Here is a 25,917-nt window from a genome sequence, read left to right as displayed (position 1 = left end):
GGTAGTTTTCTCCTCCTCCCTCCTCTCATTTCGTCTCGCTTGTTCTCCTCCTTCTCCTCCTCCTGTTGTTCGGGTGTTCGTGGGTTTTTCTCCTTCTTTAATTTGTTCGAGGTAGTCCCAATCGATCCAGGCCCGCCTCCGCCCCGCCTCCGCCCGAGGTATTTTCTAAAACTAGTCTGTCATATTTCTATTGCAATTTAAGGTTCTATAGCACTTCATGTATCCCTTCTCTCTAATTACATCTTGGATCTTTCTATTTATTTTTGTTTGATTAAATGTTTTGTTATTCATGTAATCATCGACTGTAATACATTGCATCAAACCTGCTAAACTATTCTAAACAATTAAAACTACGGATTGTCAAAGTTAGATGAGATTCTTGATTTAGTAGAAATGACTTTGATCATTTCTTACACGTTCTGCTCTCCGGTTAAATGAAGAAAAGAAAAGAATGCTACATATAAAATACATAGTTTTGCACATATTTATCTGTGGTAAAAGAGCAAAGTTATAACAGAACATAACTTAAAAAATCCTGCACTAATCTATGCATATCCACCTAGAATCTTGTTGGTAATACGTCACAGGAGTTTAACTCTTCTGCATACATCTAGCTTTACTTGAGCAGTCCCTTAATCATGTTGCTAAACAGTGAAGTTACATCCAGGCCATTAAATAATGACTATTTGGATTGCACTAGACACTATTGAGTCACAAGGAGAGAGAAAATATCTTGGTTAAGTCCTTGACCACTTCAAAATCTTCAAATCTCAGCTTGCCAATACAATCAACTCTGTCTCTCTCTCTCTCTGTTCTTTTTTTTGGTTTAAAACATTTTACTTTATCCCTAGTGTATTTTGCAATGTTCTTCTGTATCCAACTACTTATGTTTTGGCTTGGATGCATACTTGACTAATTGAAAGCCATTTTATTGATCATGAACTAGTAATTGGTGAGTTTTTACAAAAAACTAAAAAAAAAGGAAAACAACTGAACAACTTAATTATGCAAGAGTTGGTAGGAGTTCTGCACATGCTATGCATGCATGGAGGGAAGGTAGACAAAGGCTTTGTACAAGTATGTAAAAGCAGACATAAGAAATAATTATACAAACATAAACTATTAGAAGTTTACTTATTAGAGTTGCGGGTTTCTACATAATCTTGTCTCTCTAGTTTTCTTAAATTGCCTTCCTCCCCAATATTTTGAAAATTACAAAATTATCTATCTTCAAGCATATAGAACCCTCCATTTGGTTAAATTAAAATGGGATCACTGTCATGGCTTTTTTTTTTTTTTGATGTTAACGACCCTTTTAGCCTTATTATGGGATCGATCGTATGATTCATAGGTGAGGGCATAAGGAAATTTTCTGGTTGTTTTACAAAAATCAAGGAGATAGACTGTAATTTTGAAAAGCCGAATACATCCCTGACATAATTTTAATATTTAGTTTTAGATAGTAGAATCAAAGAGATTTCAAAGTTACTTGGACAAGTCGTCGAATTAATAGGCAAACCATACAGAATGTATTTACAATCTAGAATGTCAAGGGATTTTCTAATACTGATACTAAAATTAGGAGCTCGTATAATTTATAGACAATTATACTGATATAGGCTGCTTTTGGTTGCACTGTATAATAGAAAATTTAGTATATGTTTCTAACAAAAGCCAAAGCATATAAGTTAAGACATCAGATCAGCTGGATCTCCCAAGCTTGGTCTTTCTTAACATCAAAGGCAAAGCATGGTCCAAGGGTCCCCCTACCCCCCCACCTCCCCCAAAGGATGATTCCATGAGCTAGGTGGCATGGCCAGGACATGGGAGAGCCTGTCATTCCATTTAACTTGGTCCATTCACTACATTCCATCACAAAGAGCATCAAGGTACACTCTTACAGCAGAAGTAGGTGAAGTTTGTCATTGCCAGCAATTGGTAGTCTTTGTCTAGGTTTGGCTGAAAAGCTATGCTACCACGAATCTTATTGTTAACTTGTGCAACAAGCTCATCAAAGAACTGTAGGGGGTCATATGGTTTCTTCACCAAAGGAATATGTAGCATTCTTGGATTGATCAAAGTTATGTTATCAACATGTTTTGGTTTACTTTGAATCATATAACTAATTCAATCATTTCACTTTGTTTTAGATAATCAAGGTTTGATTTTAGGTCAAAGCAAGAGAAGACACTAGTGAACTATTGGTATTCTCTGAAACCAATACATCACTTTCTCTATGTTATGATTTTACAACATAAGGCATACATTGCTGAAAGTTTGAAATGTTGCGTCTTTAAGATTTATATGGACATTGATACAAGAAGTAGCATTCCAGTTAGATATATAAATTTGCAAGGCAAAATATCTTCTGAAATTTATATGTAGGCCATCCTTCTAATTTTGTTTATCTTTTTTTTAAAAACTGCAGTTCAATCGGTATTCTAATAGAATGGACAAAAGTTGGATAAATAAGTTAAGATCTAGTGCTGAATATTTGGATGGAGTTCAGAATTTTATTAAGTTTGCTTTTGAGAAATCTAATATGAATGGGAAGATTTTATGTCCATGTCAAAAATGTGTAAACGGTTCTGCTCTTGATCCAAAAATTGTTGCAGAACATTTGGTATGGAATGGTTTTCTAAAGGGTTATACTGAATGGGTACTCCATGGAGAGTTCATACCTTCATGTAACCAACCCTCCGATCTAGAAGACACCTTCAATTTTGGATGTAGTGACACGGAACAAAATTCTGTAGAAGAAGATGATATAAGGGGCCTACTTAGAGATGCTCTTGGACATAGTATCAAAACTGTAGGAGAAGATGAGCGTGCAGTTATTGATCAGTCCATGCATGTTGAGGAATCTATACATTCTGATAACACAGCTCATTATGATAACTTGGTGAAAGATTGTGATCAAGAACTGTATCCGAGTTGTAAGAATTTTACGAAGATTTCTTTTCTGTATTTATTACATTTGAAATATTTGAATGGGTGGTCCAGCAAGTCTTTTACCATGCTTCTTCAATTATTAAAGGATGCATTTCCGGAAGGTGTTACTTTGCCATCATCTTCATATGAAGCCAAAAAACTGATAAAAGAGTTGGACCTTGGATATGAGAAGATACACAGTTGTTCGAATGACTGCATTTTATATCATGGTGAAAATAGGAACCAAGAGTCGTGCCGAATATGTGGAACTTCACGATGGGGAAAACATAAAGATGACGAGAATGATTCGTTGACTGAAGTGGATGCTGCACCGACTAAGAAAAAATCGGCTAAAATTTTGAGGTATTTTCCTCTTATACCAAGATTGAAAAGGATGTTTGCATCACCGAAGACGGCTTCCTCGATGAGATAGCATGACGAAGGCCGTACAAAGGATGGAATGTTACGACACCTAGCGGATAGTCCCGCATGGAAAGCATTTGATGATAGGCATCCCGAATTTGCTTCTAATGTTCGCAGTGTTAGGCTAGGTTTAGCTACTGATGGGTTTAATCCATTCCGAACGATGAGCTCAACATACAGCACTTGGCCGGTTGTTTTGATTCCATATAATTAGCCACCATGGATATGTATGAAACAGTCTTCAGTAATTCTATCAATGGTTATTCCAGGTGAGAAGGGCCCAGGTAATGATATTGATGTTTTTCTACAGCCTCTAATAGAGGAATTGAAACAAATATGGGAGGGTACTGATGCATTTGATGCTTTTGCTGGACAAAATTTCAAATTGCGTGCAGCTCTTATTTGGACTATCAATGATTTTCCTGCATATGCTAATTTATCTGGTTGGAGCACTAAGGGGCGTATTGCATGTCCTTCTTGTAGAGATTCAACCCATTCGTATTGGTTAAAACATGGAGGAAAGTTCTGTTATATGGGCCATCGTCGGTGGTTAGAAGCAAACCATCCATTTCGATTTCAGAAAGACTTGTTTGATTGTACCATAGAGTTGCGATCTGCCCCTGTTCTACCAACTGGAACTGAAGTCTTCAGACAAATGCATGACACCAATTATATACCGGGTAAGGTCGCCAAATGTTCAAAGAAGAGGGGGAGGGAGCATGTTGGCAGCACAATGAATGAAGGATTAATAGCAGAGGTTGCTGAGGATGCTGACAACTTTTTTGAGAATGAAGACAACATATATGGTCAGGAAAATGATGATGACTCAATGGCAGCATCTACACAGAAACAACTATGGAAAAAAAATAGCATTTTCTTTGATTGACCTTATTGGGAGTATAATCTTCTTCGACATAACCTTGATGTGATGCATATAGAGAAGAACGTTTGTGATAACCTGATTGGAACATTGTTAAATCTTGATGAGAAGACCAAAGATAACTTGAAAGCGCGTCTTGATTTGAAAGATATGGGCATAAGACAAGAGCTTCATCCGATAGAGCTTGCCAATGATAAATTTTATACACCTCCTGCATGTTATACAATGTCTACTCAAGAGAAAGATCTTTTTCTATCAGTTCTGAAAAATTTGAAGGTTCATGATGGATACTCATCGAATATTTCACGATGCGTAAATCTCAAAGAGCGAAAACTTTCAAATCTTAAAAGTCACGATTGTCATATTTTGATGCAAGATATCTTTCCATTGGCTTTAAGATCGTCAACACCGAAACAAGTTTTTGCAATTGTTTCTCAATTATCATCATTCTTTAAAGCATTATGTTCCAAAGTTCTTGATCCTAAGGAGCTTGATCAATTGGAGTCTAATATTGCACTTACACTATGCAATATAGAAAAGATCTTTCCTCCTCGGTTTTTTACTATTATGGTTCATCTACTCATTCACTTAGCGGCGGAAGCTAAACTTGGTGGCCCGGTTCACTACCGATGGATGTATCCTATTGAGAGGTGATTTTTCTAAACTCTAATATAATTATTTAATAATCAGTTTGATTTTGATATTTATTTTAAAAATTTATTGTTGAAGGTTTCTTATGCGCTTAAAAGATTATGTACGCAATCGAGCCTATCACGAGGGCTCGATTGCTGAAGGATATATTGCTGAGGAGTGTTTGACATTTTGTTCGAGATATCTTGAAAGTGTTGAAACGGTTTTCAATCGACCTCAAAGAAATTGTGATATCATAGAGAATGCAGATGTTTACAAGTTCTCATCTGGTGGAAGAGTTTTGGAAAAAGTTGAAAGTGTTGTTCTTAACCAGAAATCGTTGGCACAGGCACATCGCTATGTCTTACTTCATAGTGATATAATATCCGAGTCTCGCAGATTAGTACGGTTAATTGAAATCTAAATTTACTGTCATGTCAGGAGAATGTAATATTGGTATTTAATTAAAGATAACTTTGATCGTGCAGAGAATTTTTAATAGCTCAGCGAAGTCTCAACCATAACATTTGTCCTACACCAAGGATTGAGCAACGATGGTTGGTTGAATTATTTCCAGAATGGCTTTCCAAACAGGTTAGATGTCTAATATATTAAGCTTTTTTTTTAAAATTTTATAGAGAGAAATTAATCATTACTTCCATAATTTTTTTTAGGTACCAGTGATGATGGAGAAGCATTGTTCTGATGAGTTAATAGTCATTGCTCGAGGTCCGAATAATATTGTCAACAGATATGTTGGGTTCATTATAAATGGTTTTAAATTTCATACTAAAGAGCGTGAGAAATTTAGAATAACCCAAAATAGTGGAGTTATAGTTGAGGCGGACGGAAAAAATTATTATTGTGCTCTAACAGATATTTATGAGCTGGATTATTATGAAAATTTTAAGGTAGTATTATTTCGATATGATTGGGTGGATATAAACTCACCTAGAGGTTTGAGGCAAGACATAAATGGATTCACACTTGAAAATTTTTCAAGGTTGATACATACTGGTGTGTTATTGAAAGATGATCCATTTGTTTTTTCATCTCAAGCTCGACAAGTATTTTTTGTGCAGGACTCAAAAGATAAAAATTGGTCTCTTGTTATTAAAACGAAACCTAGGGACTTGTATGATATGGGAAAAAAGTTGGAAGAGGAGGACGATGATACTTATACTCAGTGTATGCCTTATAATGTTGTGCCAATTGATGAAGTAAATGCGCCAACGAGTTTGATGCAATGAAGGAATCCCGTGTACAAGATCTTCTGATCTCAGTATGTGTTTGATTGTTAGAAGTTTTTGTTTTTTCCTTTATATTGCTCAGCTTACTATTTGTGTTATAAAGAAAAAACTATATTGCCATTTGCCAGCTTAGTGCTCTTCAGTACAGAAGAATGGATTTCGATGAGTTCTGTGCGGCTACATTAAGTGTCCATCAGCTTGAAGGTCTGGATAGATGGGAGCAACATGCTCGATGCGCTTATGAGCTTTTTGAGAAGGATGGAAACCGACTTTAAGCTCGATGCTCGATGCTCGATGCTCGATGCTCGATGCGCTTATGAGCAACTTGAAAGGACAAGTTGGCTCCATTCCTGAATCCGTCCTTGCAGTTGGAGTTTCAAATGTTGCTGGTACTTTAAGAACATCTATTGTCTTGTCTCTTAAAACTTCTAATTTCTGATTTAGTAGTCTTTGAAAGATGTAATCTCTACCTTCTTCCAGTCCTCAGTCGATGGTGCTTCATTATAGTTATCGTCGCATGTTTCCAATACAGTAAATGTGTGAGATACCGGGCTGAAGTCGGCAACCCCAACCGACTTCAGCCCCATTCTCCTTTTGCAAGGGAGCCAAAGAAGGGGATCGCAATCGCGATCCCCGCTCCGGCTTCTTCGGGCGCAGCGAGGGCGGGGCGCCGCGGGCGTTACGCGGCAGCCCCGCGGTCGTTCCACAACCACCCCACGACCGCATGAGCGGCCGTTGATTTCGCCCCACCGCCATGATTTTCGCGCAGAGAGCCGTTGAAATGGGGTGATAAAACCCCCATCTTCCTCTTCGTAAGAACACCTCCGAGCCCTCCTCCCTCTCATCCGTCTCCTCCTCTTCCTCTCCCTTCTTCCTCTTCCTCTCCTCCCTCTGTTCTTGCCTCCCGAGTGACTAGCGAGCTCTCCCGGCCGAGTACTGCCCAAATCCCCTCACGGCCTTCCCCTGTCTCTGGATCTACCTTCCTTTCGGAAGGTGCCGCCGCCGCCGCCGCTTGACACCGGATCGATGCCTCCCTTGGCCGAGACCCACCACCTCCGTCGATCGCCGGTGAGCTTCCCTCTTCCTTGCCTTTGATTTATTGCCAAAAACATTGATTTTTTTTTTTCTCTCTGTTTCAGCCCCAGCAACCGAGATCATCTCGGTTGCTTCTCCCCGTCGGCCACTACAACGGCCGCCGGCTGCCATGGCGGCCGGCTGGCCATCGACCGAGGGGTGGCCTCCGGCCACCCCGCCGCCCCCTTCCTCTTTCGCTCTCCCTCGCAGTTTTCCCCTGCCGTGGGGGGGACGTTGGGGAAGAAGAAGGCCCATGTGGGCCGAGCTGGGCCAAGGCCCAGTTCACTGTGGGCCCAACATGGGCCCAGTTGGAACCTGAAAAATAAAAATAAAAATAAAAAAAGATGAAACCCAGTCCAGATCCGAAATCCAGTTCAGATTCGAAATCGGAACCCGAACCCGTTTAGCCAATAAATGAAATTTTGCAGATAAGCCCTTGACAGTATATTATTTTACAAAAGGGTATTCTGTAACTTATGTTTGGTCCCTATAAGAAAAAAATATTACATAAAGGTCCCCAACTATATTTATTTAGTCCACTCAAGCTTTATAGAATAGTACACTGTAAATTAAGTATTAGTCCCTGCAATAAATTTTATTGTATAAATGAACTAATTAGAAGCCAACCTTGGGGGCCCTACTTAGCTGGGTCTATACGGGCCCATTGGGCTGTGCCCAATATGGGCCTATCGGGCCATGCCCATTATGGGCCAACTCTGGGCCCTGTTGGGCCGTGTTCAATAGTATTATTTTTGGATTTTTGCTTAATTCTGATATTAACAAAGAATTAATTAAATTTAAATAGGTGAACCTGATCTGCCTATCTGAAGTAGGAATTAAGCGAGAAGAAGTAAGTAACTTAATACTTCAAGTGTGATTTTTAAATTATTTGATAAATAGATTAAATTCTGAAATATGTTTTGTATTTAGTAAAATGGGTCTGGCATGTTAAATTTCATTTGAAAATTATGCTCTGAAATCCGTAAACTATGACTGAAAAATTTATGAAATATGTTTTTATATATATGTATTCTCAGCATGGCTATGATCTGTTCTGTTCTGTTCTGGCCCCGCCAATGGGGATTATACGTTGGACCTGTCGACTTGTAATCTGTGAGGAACCGGTTTCGACACCGCGCCACCGGTGATTAGAATAGTGGTTTCTGGATACCGTTTCCGCCGGTGGCTAACAATAGTGGTTTCTGGCACTCTGTGCAACCCATGCCACTGGGTTACGTGGCCGTAGCCTATTATGTTGAGATTCTGGTATAAGAGTTTTTGGAAAAATGATAATATGTTTTGGAAACAACAAAATGATGTTATTTATGATTTATTCCAGACATTATCCTATATTTTGATCTGACATGCTCTGACCCCACTTTGGGGTATTTTGTTGCTTACTGGGCTAGTGTAGCTCATTATTCTATTTTCTCCATTTTTCAGATCAGAGGCTTGATCTCACGGGATTGAGGAGTGCGTTAGATTTTCCGACGATTCCTTTAGTTATTGGTCCTTTAGTTAGATTGATTAAAGTATTTGACTTACGTAAGCATATGTTATTTGAAATTTTGTAAGACTGCTTTTGAATAAATTTAAAAATTTATGTCAACTTTGAACATCTGTGATTGTTCCGATATGTTTTGATGCCTTGCACGCCTGTGCAGCCCGCCGTGCGGGCGTGCGGCGTCTGCCGCGACTCGGGCTCGGGGCGTGACAAAATGCTTGTTTATATTCCAAGGCGGCCGCCAGCATCAAGAGACAATGTCTTTGTGCTAGGAATTTCAAGTTGCAAGGCAATCTCAGCAAAATTTTCTTCACGGGCTGGAGAAGCTTTGATAAATTTCACACTTTCACGGATGTTGTATATAATACCATGGATTGAAGCAATCACATCTTGAGCAACTACATTCAAAATATGGGCATAACAACGGACAACAAACAGCTGACCCTTGAGCATGAGCGTGTTCTTGTTGGACAGGTGGTCTCTGAGATTTGCACTGTAGATGTCATGAGATGAGCAATTATTGTCTAAAGTGATGGTGAATAACTTGGACTTCATGCTCCAATCTGAAAGGCTAACCCCGATAGCTTCACTAAGAGCATTTTCTGAATGAGGAGATGATACCATCATGAAGTTAAGCATTCTTCTGTGCAGCCTCCAGTCGCTGTCGATGAATTGCCCAGTAAGGCAAACATATCCGAGAGTCTGACTTGTTGTCCACAAGCCTATGGTGAGGCTAACCCTTCCAGGCATAGTTCCAAAGACTTGCATGAGGCTTTGCTTTTCTTTCTGATAAATGGATATACGCAGCTGACGTCCTGGTCAAATGCAGCATTTGCAAAGCCAGACATTCTGTAGCGTCTTTTGGGAGGGGGTTCACCACAAGTTTCATCGGCTTTTGAACCTGAAGTAAGCGCAAGCATTTTCTTTTCCTGATTTTTGATTTTAGGACAGGATCCCAGAGCAATATGCCTCTTGAGGTGGCTAGTGCCTGCAATCTTCGACCCACTACTGTAAGCAAATGTTTGCTTGCACAACTTGCAACAAGCCCGTGTACATCCTCCAGCCACAGCTTCAATAGTGAAGTGTTCCATCTTTTTCAAATTTTGCACCACTTTTTCAAATTGAATTTAGTATTACATCTTTCAAAGACTTCAAGTCAAGAAAAACTTTGAAGTTTGAACATGTAGACTGATATGAATATACTTTGAAGTTTGAACATGTAGACTGATATGCATATACTTTGAAGTTTGAACATGTAGACTGATATGCATATGAAGTTTGAAGATGATATAGTTGTATGATGATCCATGTTCTAAATGCCTTAAAAATCAGAATGATTGTGATGATCAGCTTGATATGGCTGGTTGGTGTCATATTGTCCTAAGAAAGATATCTCTGGCGATCTTCTACAGTAAAATTTGATCTTCTCTTTTATTAGCCCTTTATTTAGTATAAATTTATCATTTAACCAAATATTGATTCTTTTTTGTGCATACCAGGTAACAATATGCCCCGAGGGAGACGATTTAGAGATGTGGAGTTCCAGCATTCTCGGGTGGGATCTACTTCTGAGTAGTCCCTGCAGTCCCAGCAGCCATGTGATCACCAGCAGCACGAGTCAGGATCTCAGCGCGAGCCTCCTGCTGATTGTCCGGAGGAATGAGCTCCGGATCCAGGGTAATTCGAATTAAAGTTCATATTTTATGTTCATATTTGTCTTCAACTTTTTAAGACATTTTATTTAATTTGAATAGATGGACAAGGGACAGTGAGGACGAGACGGGGACCCACTCAAGCAAAGGATGTGTGGAAGCTTCCTCCGGGTGAGAAGATCATCATCCGATGCAACGAATTGGGGCAGCCCATCAATAGAGCTGGAAGTCTACTATCAAGCTTTTTAGGATCGATTGCACGCAAGGGTCAGCTGTGTCCACTCAACTATACGAAGTGGAATGACATGCTTCCTTCGTATAAGGTTGAGCTTCTTAGACTTATACAGGTAATGAATTGAATTTATTCTTTTTAATTCGACACCTCCTGTATGTTAATTTGCTTAATATCATAATTTTATTTTAGATGTTTAATATTATTATAACATTCTGTATCTTGTTGTAGGGTATGTTTGTACTCCCTCCAGAGAGCCATGATTGGGTGCTAAAGTCCCTCAATCGCAAATGGAAAGAATATAAAGCAAAATTGAAGACGAACTTCAAGCGCGAGGGTATGACAGAGGAGGAGGTTGCTCGTGTGACTCCTCCTGATGTATACCCTCAGCAGTGGAGGGAGCTTGTTCACTACTGGTTTTCTGAAAGAGGACAGGTCACGTATATTGTTTTAATATCTTCTATTATCTTTATTATTAATATAGATTGCAAATATATACATTGAATCATATTATACTGTGTACTTTTATTTTGGTAGACATATTCTAATATTGGTAGAGCTGCACGAGCATCTCAAGCAGTTCCTCATACTTTAGGCTCGAAGAGTTATGCGAGACGTAGAAATGAATTCGTAAGTTCTTTTGAAACTATTTGAAACTCTACTAACATATAGCACGTATCATGATATATAGTTTGCCCATATACTGTCCGTATGTGTAGATAGTAGAGCATGGAAGGGAGCCTGGTAAGGTAGAGTTTTATAAGATGACCCACACTCACCGAGATGGCAGCTTTGTCCGAGACGAGTCGAGAGATATAGTTGTATGTATTCATTTTTTATTTGATCATAATTTTTTAATTAATTTTACTTCTTTTAAATTATTAATGTGACTGTTTATTTTTTTGAGAGAGATATAGGAAAGAGCTACAAATCTTATTTCAGAGCGCTTCGGGGAGTCATCATCATCCGACGCGGCCAGTCGCGTCGAGGCTCGGGTCTATGCCGAATTGATGGGCCCAGAACGTTATGGTCGCGTAAGGGGTTACGGTATCGGAGTTACCCCCACTCAGTTATCTGCAGTGAGCTGATATACCCAAGATGCCAGACAAGGTACTAGCACTGCAGAGGTTTGTAGTTTGAAGACAGAGATGGCACAGATAAAGCAGTCATATGAGACAAGGATAGAGGAGATGAGGCAGAGTCATATGACTGATATGGCGGAGTTGAAGCAGAGCCAAGAGTTGAAGATACAATCTTTGCAGGATCAGCTTGACCATATTTCATCTTTTTTGCAGAGATTTGCTCCTCTGGTACATAACTAAATATATTTGAATATTTTATATAATTATAATGTATTCTTGTATTAGCGTGATGACTTTCGTATTTTTAGTTTCTAAAGTATTTTTTTTCTTGTAGGTTGCTGATACTTCATCTACTCGTAGAGATGATGCCGTCGACTCTTGATACATCGTAGATTGTGTACTTAGGAATTTGAGATGGATGTTTTTAGAATGTTTTTGAAGTACAATGTAATCAAATATGATAATATTGAGATTTTGAATGAAAAGTTCTTGTCTGTGTTGTGTATTTTCTTATCTATGTGATTTAGTGTATGTGTTTTGTTAGAAATTAATGTATACAGAGTATTAAAAATTGCATATACAAATTTTTTTAAAAAAAAAATGTCATTGCCGACGCTATTTAGCGTCGGAAATACCAAGCGGCACGACATTTTTTAAAAAATGTGAAACGCCTTTCACGACGCTTTATTGCGTCGGTAAAGTCGCATAGGCCGACGCTTAAAAGCGTCGGCATAGTCCAACGGAGACTACGGTGGGAAGCGTCGGTTGAGGTACGCCGACGCTTTTAAGCATCGGATTGCTATAACAGGAACGACGCTTAAAAACGTCGGCATAGACCGACGACGCCTTTTTGACGCGTCGGGTTAAATCTGACCCACGCCCACCTGCCCGACGTCTGACCCACGCTTTGCGATGCGTGGGCTGGAAATTCGCCGATGCTTAAAAGCGTCCGTAGAGACAAAAAAAACTGCCAGAAAATATTCTTTCTTTTATAGTGAAACTACTTTTCCTGTATGAGAGTGGACAAAACTTTCCCCATTCAGTCAGTGCTTCTTCTCCACCCTTATCTCCAATCTTTCCCCATCCGACTTCAGATACTCCATCGTCCCCAACGTTTGTTCTCCTTCTTCCCTTCCTCTTCTTTCCAGAAAACGTATGGCGAGACAAGGATTCGAGGGCGGATATCGGCGACGAAGGAGGGGGCGGAGCCGGGACGGGGAGAAAGCCGAAACCGTCCGGTCTAACTAAACCACGCCGGTCGAGAGAGAGGTTCCATTTTTTAAAAACTTTTTTTTCCACCAAGGACGCATGCCTTCTCAACATAATCTCTCTGCTTTAATGAGGCACGTAGGGATAAACCACATCCTATCACATTACGACACGTAAACAAGGTATGGCAACATTCCAGAGCCTCGAGTACATGACGGTGGATGTGGACCCGCCATTAAAAATGGATGGCCGGTTGCGAGTATATTTTTGATGGGCCATCACTTGGTTCGTGCTATTGTTAGATTTTGGATTTGTATACGGCCAAGTTTAAGGATGGCAACCGGATCGGAAGCGATACAACTGTTTATCCAAATCCAACTTATTTATTAAATAAATTAAAATTTTATATTTGAATTAATTTTTAAATTAAATAATTAATGTGACACGATATACATAATTTATTTATTAAATAAATCAAATCAGATTAAATAATTTTTAATAAATTAATAAATTTAAACAAGTTAAGCAGATTGATTAAGCATGTTAAAAATAAACTAAGTAGATTTCAAACATATTAAACAGATTTTAAACATATTAAATGGGTTGAATAATGATCCGACTTAATTATTAAACGAATCAGAATAATTTAGACGAGTCAAAAAAACTAGATCTAAATTCAACTCATTTAATAAATAAATTTGGACAAATTGATTCATTTATAATCAAAATACATTTATATCAAATATAAATCTATTTGAAATAGGCTGTTTCCGCTGATCATAAATACCCATCTTTAGTCAACTTTCTAAAATTATTTTTTTTAAAAAAAAATCTTCATGCTTTTGGAAGAACCAGCGTGGGAAGAACATTAATTCTTTGACCGTTTTCTACCAAAAAAAAAAAAAAAAAAAATTGCTTGACCCTTTCTAATTTTCTGTGTCCCTCGATATGTTCAACCCAATACTCTCTCGGGGGAAGCCATGCATTTGTGGGCCTTTGATTTTGGTATTCGAATGATTCGTTTTGGCGCCATCATATTATAATCTGACCGCGTGGCATTAATTATTATAAACTTAGTGGAGTCACACTAAAAAATAATAAATATTTTTTTTATAAAAAAAACGTGGAATCAGCTTAAGAGGTAGGGATTTGCGGCAGCCTCCAATACTAATGGGTTGCTGTTACTTGTTAGCGTCATAAATCGGCCCTACAGGGACCCGGTCCGGTCTAAGCATCATGCCTAGATTATCCGCGTCGTCTGACTCAGTTCTTTAATTTTGGCATTTCTTGGACTATTTCCTTCGCCTGTTTTCCAAATCCTTGGATCAACTGATTTCAACTGTCACCTTTCCCTCTCCTTTCTTGCCTAGAAATACTTCGAGAAATGGGTTCTTCATCATATGATAACTGAAGCTATTGAGCATTCCTTAGTTCCCCATCCTGAACTGCACAAACCCAACTTTGTTTCAGGTCCTACAGGCCTCGGTATTACAACTAGACCAAGCCTCATGGGTTCCCACAGCTTGAGCCTTTCAACTCTCAGCAAGGGCACCGCCACGCCAAGGTCTCCTCCTTCCCTTGGAAAGATGGTTACAGTGCTAAGCATAGATGGTGGGGGAGTGAGAGGCATCATCCCTGGAACTATCCTTGCCTTCCTCGAATCCAAGCTTCAGGTAGGACAATCCTGTTCCATTCATTAGATAAAAAAATTCTGTAGGTATAGTTGCATTGTTCTTCCTCGAAAAGCAACTGTCACGCCCCAAATTCGGTTCATGACACGGCCGTGTTATTGCCAAGTTAAGCATACAATAATACGCAGCCACTTTAAAACTTCAAATTGTAAACAACTATATTCATGAAAGTCATTAAATGTTCATGTATTAAAATCCATACAAAGCTTCTAAAGACAATATCAATATTTAACATTCGTCTTTCCCATAACCTTGGAGCATGTTACGCTCCTTGTTCCTAGCATCTCCTATTCATCTGTAAGGACATAAATAAAATGGTGTCAGCTATGAAGCCCAATAAGTAAACAAGCATAATCTTATCGGATCAAGCATGATGTTTTGTATGCTAATTTATTATTTGAAAAACAAACAGTTTTAATAAAGAAAGTATTTTCTATAATCAAACCAGTCATAAAACTATGCATATCCATTCATGCAACATCATAAATATGATTATGCATCATAAAAACTTTTGCCATTATTCCATAATTCATGCTTTTGAAAACCGTGCTTGTCATAATTTATGTTTTGAAATTCGTACTCTCAGATGATAGTGCAGCTATGGTCACTATTATTACCCGTGACAGGGCCATAATCTTTACCAACTATTATTCCCCGTTGGCAGGGTCTAAGCCAAGCTACTATAACCCGCGGGTGAGGGCCGTTGCCGAGCTACTATAACCCGCTAGTGAGGGCCTTAATCTTTGCCAACTATTATTCTCCGTTGGCAGGTGAGGATGATAGTGTTATTTTGATGATTAACAAGCAATAATCAAAAGTATGTTACAAGTTAATTCGATACTTCATTTATAAGTCTGTTACTCTCATTATATTCGTATAATAAGATAAAGATGCATTTTATTGTTTATATGGATGAATCTAACCTTGAGTTGCAGCAAAGTGTGGATTGAGTCGACCTCAAGGTTGATTGGGTCGACCCCGGCACATAAAGAAAGCATCTGGCACACTTCTGCAAAAATGGCACGGATGAACAGTAGTTGGGTCGACCCAAGGAAAGCATGAGTCGACCCAAACCTCAAGCCTCTCAAGCCTCAAGAAAACAGTTCTCTGGAAACACTGAGAGGGTCGACCCAAGAGGAAGTTGAGTCGACCCAAGTTTGAGTCGACCCAAACACTGAGAGGGTCGACCCAAAGGCAGTGACAGAATAGGTTCTCTGAAAACCCTGAGAGGGTCGACCCAAGTGAAAGTTGAGTCGACCCAACTGAACCTTGAGTCGACCCAAAGAAATATTGAGTCGATCCAAGTGAAGGAAGGCTGAATTACAAGTTTCTGTGATTCTGAGAGGGTCGACCAAGGAAAGGTTGAGTCGACCCAAGCACGGGAAGAAGCATAACGACTAGTTCTGCAGAAGTACTTTTTGTCCTTCCAACAGTGAGTAACGGCTAGTTTTTGAATTCTAACCATTGGGGCTTGTCCAATGGATGAAGGAAACTATTTAAAGTGGCACTATTCATCAGAGAGAACATCCTTTTGCAAAATATCAAAGAGTACACAAGAAAGACAAAGTGCCCTAATCTTCTTCATCCAAGTGTTTCATTCAAGAGTCAAAAGAAAGTGGTTGAGCAAATTCCAAGAGTCATTAAGAGCTCCATCCACCCTTGAAGAGTGAAGCATCCTTGACAAAGAAGAGAGAAGTCACATCAAGCGATAACTATTCTCTAAAATCTTCTTTGTAAATTATATTGTTATATTTGCTCATCTAGGAGCTTAAATCTTCTTACTTTGTTTATTAAACTCATTGTAAAGGTTAGTTGGTAAGCCCGCAAAACCAACGGTATAGGTTGATTGGTGAACCCGTAAAACCAATTGTAAAGGTTCGTTGGTGAGCCCGGAAAACCAACATAGGTTCATTGGTGAGCCCGTAAAACCAACATAGGTTTTTGGTGAACCCGGAAAACCAAAGTGTAAAGGTTTTTGGATTGTGAGCCCGGAAAACAATCCAACTGTAATCCGCGGGATTATAGTGAATTTCCAAGGGATCGCTTGGGGAGTGGACGTAGGTGCTTAGGAGAGCACCGAACCACTATATTTCTTATTGTTTGTATTGTGATTTGTTTTAATTCCACTAACTCATCAATTAACATAAGTAAGATAGTTAAAATTAAGAGAAACCAATTCACCCCCCCTCTTGGCTTGTCACCTTGGGCAACAAGTGGTATTAGAGCAAGGTGCTCCAATAGTACTTATTGATATCACAATCAAGAGTTAAAGATCATGACAACCCAAGTGGGATGTTCTATGAGTGAGGGGCAATCCACAAATAGACCTCCTCTATTTAATGGCACAAATTACACATACTGGAAAGCTAGGATGAGGATATTCATTCAAGCTTTAGACTATGAATTGTGGTATATCATTACTAGAGGACCTCGCACACCCACAATTAGTATAGAGGGCACTATCATATCCAAACCAGAAATGGATTGGAATGAAAGTGATAGAATATTAGCACAATTAAATACAAAAGCAATTAATGTACTTTACTGTTCATTAGATGTAAGTGAATTCAATAGAATATCTACATGCATCTCTGCAAAAGAAATTTGGGACAAACTTGAGGTCACACATGAAGGGACTAATCAAGTTAAGGAGTCAAAAATAAACATATTAGTACATAAGTATGAATTGTTTAAAATGGAATCCACTGAGTCCATAACTGATATGTTTACTCGTTTTACTGAAATTATAAATGGGCTAAAGAGTTTAGGAAAGTCTTATACTAACTCTGAATTGGTGCGAAAAATTCTCAGGTCTCTACCAAGAGTTTGGGAGGCCAAGGTAACTGCAATTCAGGAAGTTAAGAACCTCAATACACTGCAATTAGAGGAACTTCTAGGATCACTCATGACTCATGAGTTGACCATGAGGCAAAATTCAGAAGATGAGGTCAAGAGAAGAAAGACCATTGCCCTAAAGTCAACCACTCCAAAACAACAAACTGAATCGGAAGATTCAGATGATGATGATGAATTTGATGAAGAAGGAATGGCTATGCTTGGAAGAAAATTCAGAAAATTTATGAGAGGTAAGAATAGATTTCATAAAAAGAAACCCTTCTTCAAAGGTAGCTCAAGCAAAGAAAAGGGTAAGGATAAAAAAAAGGAAAAAGAATCACCTATTTGTTATGAGTGTAACAAGCCCGGGCATTATAAGATAGATTGCCCGGAATTAAAGTGGATGGCAAGAAAACTGAAAAAGAAGAACTTCATGGCTGAATGGAGTAAAAGTGAGGAGTCAAGTTCGGAAGAGGAAGATCATCAAGAGACGGCCCAAATATGTCATATGGCCAATGACGATGAGGTAGATTCTAAACTTGAATGTGATTTTACTGTTGATGAATTACATGATGCATTTTTAGAACTCATGGAAGAACATAAAAAACTAATCAATAAAAATAAAGTTCTAAAAGAAGAAAATCAATCTCTTATCAAAGATAAGTTAAAACTATCTCATAACTATGAAACATTAAGTAGGAAACTCACAAATGAAACCAAGAATCTAATTGCTGAAAAGGTCAAGTTAAAAGAAGATGCTGAAAAATATAAATCCTTAGTAGATAAGTTTACACTTAGTTCTACCAAATTAAATATGATTCTTGATAGTCAAAAAGCTATATATAATAAGGCTGGATTAGGATATAAAACAAATAGGAAACAAAAATACTTAAAGAACATTTTTGTAAAAGCTAAAAATGAAAATATTACTTGTCATTGCTGCAATAAATTAGGACATAAAGCATATGAATGTAACTATAGAAAGTCCAATTAAAACAAATTGAGTAATAATCATAAGCTTAAATTCAAGAAAGTTTGGGTTTCAAAAGGAACATCAAGTACTAACCCTAAAGGAGCCAACATAGTTTGGGTACCTAAAGCTCTTTCTTGATCTTTATTGCAGGGGTGTCTTGCAGCTAATAAAGTGGAAAAACGATGTTATCTAGATAGCGGCTGTTCAAGACACATGACCGGTGACGTAAATCAATTTGTCACCTTGGAATCTAAGAAGGGTGGAGTAGTAACCTATGGAGACAATGGAAAAGGGTATATCATTGAAAAGGGAATTATTAACTTTGAAAAGTTGAATATTGATGACGTGCCAATTCAAGATAAGGGAGATGATTGCGTGCCACCACAATCTCAAAACTTGCCAAAGGAATGGAGGTATGCATATGGACACCCTAAAGACTTAATCATTGGTGATCCATCTCAAGGGGTAAGAACTCGATCCTCTCTTAGAAATTTAAATGATTATCTTGCTTTTGTTTCACAGTTAGAACCTAAGACTTATGAAGAAGCTGAAAAAGATACCAATTGGATAAATGCCATGCAAGAAGAATTAAATCAATTCAAAAGAAGTAATGTGTGGATATTAACTGAAAGACCAAAGCATAACTCTGTAATTGGAACAAAATGGATCTTTAGAAATAAATTAGATGAAAATGGGTTAGTTATAAGAAATAAAGCTACACTTGTAGCTAAGGGATACAATCAAGAAGAAGGGATAGATTTTGATGAAACATTTGCTCCTGTAGCTAGATTAGAGGCTATTAGATTACTTCTAGCTTTTGCATGTTTCATGGATTTCAAATTGTATCAAATGGATGTAAAAAGTGCATTTTTAAACGGTTTTATAGAGGAAGAAGTATATGTAGAGCAACCTTCTGGTTTTGAGAATCATGAATTGCCAAATCATGTGTTTAGACTACATAAGGCATTATATGGATTGAAGCAAGCACCTAGGGCTTGGTTGTTGGGAACCCGCCTATGCCGCTGATATTTCAAAAAAAAAAAATCAGATGGCAGCGGAAGAGGCATGTGCGGGATCGACGTTCATCGCATGAACGTTGTTTCATGAACCGTTCGTAGTTAGGCAAGAATTAAAAACTTTTAAAAACATTAGAAGATCAGATCTTCACCTTGTGCGGGTAGATGATCACCGCAAATCTGAGTTCGTGGTTTTAGGAAGAGGGTTCGCTTGAAGCCGTTCAAGTGTCCAGCCTCTACGGGTATCCACACGAAGCAGAGATCCGATCAAAGCTCTCTAGTCTTCCCGGGGTGCTAGCTCCCTTGCAAAGACTTCTTTTGATGGCTGATTTCCTTTCATTCAATCAACCCTTGATTGTGCTTGAGAGGAGGAAGAAGAAAGGGGATCTTGAAGAAGAACCAAAGCCCCTACTGCAGCCTTTCTTTTCCCTGCGTTGGATGAAGGAAGGGAAGGGGAGGAGGCCGCCAAGGCTTCTTCTTTTCTTCCCTTTGCTTGCGGCTGAACCAAGGAGAGGGGAGAGGGTGGCTACGACTGCAAGGAGGGGAGAAGAATCACTTAGGGCGCCGGCCCCTTTGCCCTCCTTTTATAACCATCTAGGGCTCCTACAAGTTAGGAGCCCTTGATGTATTACCAAGAGGGGCGCCGGCCCCTCTTGTTGCCACACCAAAGGATCAAAGGAGGAGGGGCGTGAGCCCCTCCTTCATGGTTGCCCTAATCCTTATTAAGTAAGGATTGGGATGCCCTAATGTGGTCAAGCCCTAATCCAATTAGGCTTAGCCCAAGGGTGAACCAATTTGGATCCAATCTAGGTAAGTCCTAATCCAATTAGAACTTAAATCAATTTTGACTCAATTGAACTCTTCAATTCTAATCCAATTAGGAGTCTTATTGATTCATTCGATTAATAATTAATTGTGACTTAAGAAACCCTAATCCAAATTAGGACATATTTAATTTTAGTCCTAATCCAATTAGGACTCTATTTGAATCCGAAGTCCTAATCCAATTAGGATTTCTAGGAATCCTATTCTAAGTAGGAATCCAAAGATGAATTCAAAATCCTAATCTAATTAGGATTGTAGGAATCCTACTCCAAGTAGGAATCCCAATCCTACTCCAACTAGGATTCCCAGTCCTAATCCAATTAGGACTCTAGGAATCCTACTCGAAGTAGGACTCTTGTTTCAAGTCCAATTAATTAATTCCCATTGTTCCTTCTTCAACTTATTTATCAATCGAATTGATTACTCGTGATTCATAATCACTTTTGAACCATCGGATCGGTCAATACTTCTAGTGTGTGTGACCCCATAGGTTCTATTCTGACTGGTAGTGAGATATATTGTGATCTCTATCACAATATCATTGAAAATTCCTTTCAATGGATTGGAACGATTCCAACTCTACTCATTAGGATTTATCGATCATCAAGATAATCCCTATGAGTCCCACCATCCACCAGTGACACCTAGCAGCATGTAGTGGCTACCCAGCAGAATAGAATGATGAACCTCTAGGTGCAGTTATCATGTGATACAGTCCTACTATCGTGGATCCCTACAGGACGGAGGTCATGGACAACTCGTCAAACCCCATCGTTTGTCATATGTGAAGATTTATTCGACTTAAGTTCGAGAGTGGAAAACTCTTTCTCCACTGTGCATACTGCCCCGGCCGAGGTCTTACGAACTCAGTCTTATAAATCACATTGGATCTCTCCTTATCTATCAAGGCCGATAGATTCCTTATAGGTGCATACCCTACTCCTACAGTGAACTTACTGCAGCCAATCTACACTGCATGGACCCACATGGTAGAGACCATGTATGTGTGCAGTCAAACTACAATAACCTCACTGTGAGTAGCCGAAGCACCGCAGGTCAAAGGACCAGTCACACTACTGCAACATCAAGCAAGTCACTGACGAGTGGATAGACATCCAAGTGACTTCTTGTATTGGTCACGCTCAGTACCCTTGTTCTTAACAAGCACCTGCACTATTACTTCAGTGTCGCCACACTGTGGACTCGAGTCTCGTCCATCCATAAGGAAAGTAATCTGTGCACTGATCTCATCGGATCGATCACCGTCCTCGTGATGATCCATCGATCAGGAGCGTTCAGAAATTAATCACTAATGATACATGGCTCAAATCTCAACTCTTGAGAATATGCATCATCATCTTATTAATTTCTTGGACGATTCATAGACACAATAATAATATGAATGAAAAAGATGCCTTTCATTTATTCAATAATAATAAAGTCAAGTACAAATTATGTCCTAGAATTAATAATGTGTCAGCCAAAATTGGCTTCTAGGGCATACATCTAACAATCTCCCACTTGCACTAAAGCCAATCAGTCATATATCTTAGTCCCATCTTCTCAAGGTGGGCTTCAGTTTTTTGCTGACGTAGCTGTTTAGTGAACGGGTCTGCCACGTTATCTGCAGAGTCTACTCTGTGCACTTCGACATATTTCTTCTCAACATAGTCGCATATGAGATGGAAGCGCCGCTCTATATGCTTGGACTTCTGATGAGACCTTGGCTCCTTAGCAAGGGCTATGGCGCCATTATTATCGCAGTAGAGTGTTATGGCATCTGATTACATTACATCCAATTCCGCAATGAATTTCTTGAACCAGAAGCTTTCCTTAGCAGCTTCGGAGGCGGCGATGTATTCAGCTTCCATAGTAGAATCAGCAATGATCGGTTGTTTGGAACTCTTCCAATTTACCGTACCACCATTGCACAAGAATACATATCCAGATGTTGACTTCCTATCATCGACATCAGTCATGAAGTCTGAATCTGTGTATCCTTCTGCCTTCAACTCTGATGATCCTCCAAAAACCAAGAATAAATCTTTAGTTCTTCTCAAGTACTTAAGAATATTCTTCACAGCTGTCCAGTGTTCTTCACCTGGATTTGACTGATATCTGCTTGTGACACTCACAGCAAGAGCTATATCAGGTCGTGTACATAGCATGGCATACATGAGGCTCCCTATTGCCGATGCATAGGAAATCTTGCTCATGTGTTGAATCTCTTCAGATGTGTTGGGGCACATCTTCTTGGAGAGACGAATTCCATGCCTAAGGGGTAAAAGACCCCTTTTGGAGTTTTCCATGCTGAACCTTTTCAGCACTTCCTCTATATACATTTTCTGTGATAGGCCAAGCATCCTTTTAGATCTATCTCTATAGACCTTTATTCCCAAAATATAGGATGCTTCTCCAAGGTCTTTCATGGAGAACTCTTTTGACAACCAGACCTTGACCGAGGTTAGCATGGAAATATCATTCCCTATCAGGAGGATGTCGTCCACGTACAGTACGAGAAAAACGACAGCGCTCCCACTAACCTTTTTGTAAACACACGGTTTCTCTTCGTTTTTGATGAAATCAAACGTTTTGATTGCGTAATCGAAACGAGTGTTCCAACTCCGAGATGCTTGTTTTAGTCCATAAATGGACCTTTGCAGCTTGCAGACCTTGTGATCTCCATCACTAGAAGTGAAACCCAGAGGCTGTTCCATATAGGTATCTTCATCAAGATATCCATTCAGGAAAGCAGTTTTCACATCCATCTGCCAGATTTCATAATCATGAAATGCTGCAATGGCAAGCAATGTTCGGATGGATTTCAGCATGGCTACAGGTGAAAAGGTCTCCTGATAGTCAATGCCTTCGCGTTGACTATACCCTTTCGCCACCAGCCTTGCCTTAAAGGTCTCTACCTTTCCATCCGAACCTATTTTCCTTTTGTAGATCCATTTACATCCAATAGGTACAATACCTTCTGGTGGATCTACTAAGGTCCAGACTTGGTTGGAGTGCATGGAGTCTAACTCTGACTTCATGGCTTCCAGCCATTTCTCGGAATCGATATCAGATATCGCCTCATCGTAGGTTTTGGGATCTTGTGTATGATCCCTATCTCCCACTAGGAACATTTCCTCGGTATCCTCTTCTAGTATACCTAAGTATCTATCGGGAGGATGGGAAATCCTACTAGATCTACGAGGTGGTCGAGGGACATCGTGTACTGGCTCTGTATGAATGGGTTTCAATAGGATCCATGACTCGTTGCTTTTCAGAGACTTTCTCTTCAAGCTCAATTTTCCTTCCACTGCCTCTATCAAGGATAAACTGGTTTTCCAAGAAGATGGCATGACGGCTCACAAACACATTGTGATCCTCTGAGACGTAAAAATTGTATCCTAATGACTCTTTAGGATATCCTATAAAACGAGCACTTATGGTCCTAGCCTCTAGTTTGTCCGCCTGTAGTCTCTTGACGTGGGCCGGACATCCCCAAATCTTGAGATGACCAAGACTTGGTTTCTTACCATGTCATATCTCATACGGTGTGGTAGGAACGGATTTAGAGGGAACTCTATTCAGTAGATATACTGCGGTAAATAAGGCATCTCCCCAAAGAAACATAGGTAAATCAGTGAAGCTCATCATGGACCTGACCATATGCCAATAGGGTCCGATTCCTCCTCTCTGACACCCCGTTGAGTTGAGGTGTACCCGGAGGAGTCCATTGTGAGACTATGCCATTGTCTTGAGATAGTCCCGGAATTCCCCACTAAGGTATTCTCCTCCTCGATCTGATCGAAGAGCCTTAAGAGGTTTTCCAGTTTGTTTTTCTACTTCATTCTTGAACTCTTTGAACTTTTCAAAAGATTCAGACTTGTGTCTCATAAGATACACATACCCATACCGTGAATAATCATCGGTAAAGGTAATGAAGTATGAATAACGTCCCCTGGCTAGCACATCGAATGGGCCACATACATCTGTACGTACTAGGGTAAGTATTTCAGTGGTCCTCTCCCCTTGTCCTACAAAGGGCAATCTAGCCATTTTTTCTTGAAGACAGGACTCGCAAACTGGATATGACTCAGAAGTCAATGAGCCGAGAAGCCCATCTTTATCCATTTTGTTCATCCTATCCTCTCCAATATGGCCAAGCCTGAGGTGCCACAAATATTTTTGGTTTATCTCATCCCTGGATCTTTTGGATCCTTTGGCATTCACTACTTGCTCAGACACATTTATAGATACATCCATATGCAAATGATAGAGACTGTCAATCATAAAACCACGTGCGACTATTTTATTTCTTAAATAAATAGAACAGCAGTCTTTGTCAAATGTAAAAACATGACCTTCCTGTGCTAGACATGAAACAAAAATCAAATTTCTGCTAGCAGCAGGTACATAATAGCAGTCTCTAAGTAATAAACTAAAACCAAACGGTAGTCGCAGATGGTAGGTGCCGACAGCCACAGCAGCAGCTTTTGCCCCGTTGCCAACCCGAAGGGTTACCGCACCTTCCGCCAGCCTTCTACTTTTCTTTAGACCCTGCATGGTAGTGCACAAATGAGCACTAGAACCAGAATCTATAACCCAACTAGAAGTAGAAGAAACCGTTAGATTAGTTTCAATTATGAGCAAGTCTGTACCTTCTGAAGGTGTGTCAGTCTTTTTGTTCTTCAGGCTCTCGAGGTATGAAGGACAGTTCCTTTTCCAGTGGCCGTCGACATTGCAGTGGAAACATTTTCCTTTGTCATTAGTGATGGGGACATCAGAGCCCTTCATCCAGATGATCCTGAGCCCCCGGATTGAGCCAGACCCGTTTATTTACATATTTATTTTATTATTTTATTTCTGGGCTTATTTGCATTCTAGGGTTTATTTGTTGTTTATTTTATTTCTGGGCTTATTTGCATTTTAGGGCTTATTTGTGTTATTTGTGGGTTCATTAGAATTTATTTCTGTGTAAGGGGGGGTTTATGCAAGTTGTGTATTTGGGCCCTATATATAGGGAACTATTTTCATGATTAGGGTTTAATGAAGAATTAAGAAATTTTCTCCCCACCTATTCTCCTCCTCTCTTCTTCTCTTCTCCCTCTTCTCCTCCTCCTCCTCTCCCTCTTCTCCCTCTTCTCCTGTTCTGATTTAAAATCCCACTGAAGTTTTCCTCCAGATTTGGTCCGGCATCAACTTGGTATCAGAGCCAGGCTGGTTTTGCTTCTATTGCCAAAGCCCCGATCCAACCACAATCTTCCTTTCCCTCGGTTCCCACCAACAGCAAGAACAGGACCACTCCCTCTGTCAGTTCCGCTCACCAGAAAAGAGATCTTCCGCTCTCTCAAGTCTCACAAGAAGGAACAGAGGGGAACCACTCCTGGTTCACCGGGCTTCTCGGTTCCTTCTTCTTTCCCTCTGTCAGATTCGAAAAAAAAAAAGAGGGAAAACCTCTGCGGCGGGATCCTTCACCGCCCGTCACAGCCGCGACCACCATCACTCCCGCTCGCCGCCGCAGGCCACCTGCGGCCACCACCTCGAACCGAATTCCGCCGACGAACAGATCGCCCGCAGCGCCACCCCGCTTCCGCCTGCACCGCCGGAAGCCGCCTTCGGCTGCCACCGTGACCGGCCATCCCTCGCCGGCCGCCGTCCGGCGCCGCAGAGCTTCGCTTCAGCCCACGAAGTCGTGGCCGTGATCTCGCCGCCG

At 39.8% G+C, this 25,917-nt stretch overlaps 1 protein-coding gene and 1 pseudogene across 1 annotated transcript; one reads left to right on the top strand and one right to left on the bottom strand.

Moving 5' to 3' along the window:
* Nucleotides 1-8,914: 8,914 nt before the first annotated feature.
* On the bottom strand, nt 8,915-9,783 carry LOC120106496 (zinc finger BED domain-containing protein RICESLEEPER 2-like). Its single transcript, XM_039119425.1, has 2 exons — nt 9,594-9,783; nt 8,915-9,507 (listed from the first exon to the last, which is right to left on the bottom strand). The coding sequence occupies exons 1-2, from the start codon at nt 9,781-9,783 to the stop codon at nt 8,915-8,917; spliced, it is 783 nt and encodes a 260-aa protein (XP_038975353.1).
* Nucleotides 9,784-14,426: 4,643 nt separating this feature from the next.
* LOC120106495 overlaps nt 14,427-25,917 on the top strand; it is a 33,362-nt pseudogene continuing 21,871 nt past the window's right edge.

Source organism: Phoenix dactylifera, unplaced genomic scaffold, assembly GCF_009389715.1.
Source record: "Phoenix dactylifera cultivar Barhee BC4 unplaced genomic scaffold, palm_55x_up_171113_PBpolish2nd_filt_p 000546F, whole genome shotgun sequence".
NCBI lineage: Eukaryota > Viridiplantae > Streptophyta > Magnoliopsida > Arecales > Arecaceae > Phoenix > Phoenix dactylifera.
The sequence above is the reverse complement of the archived record's forward strand: the minus strand, read 5'-3'. Positions and strand labels throughout refer to the sequence as shown.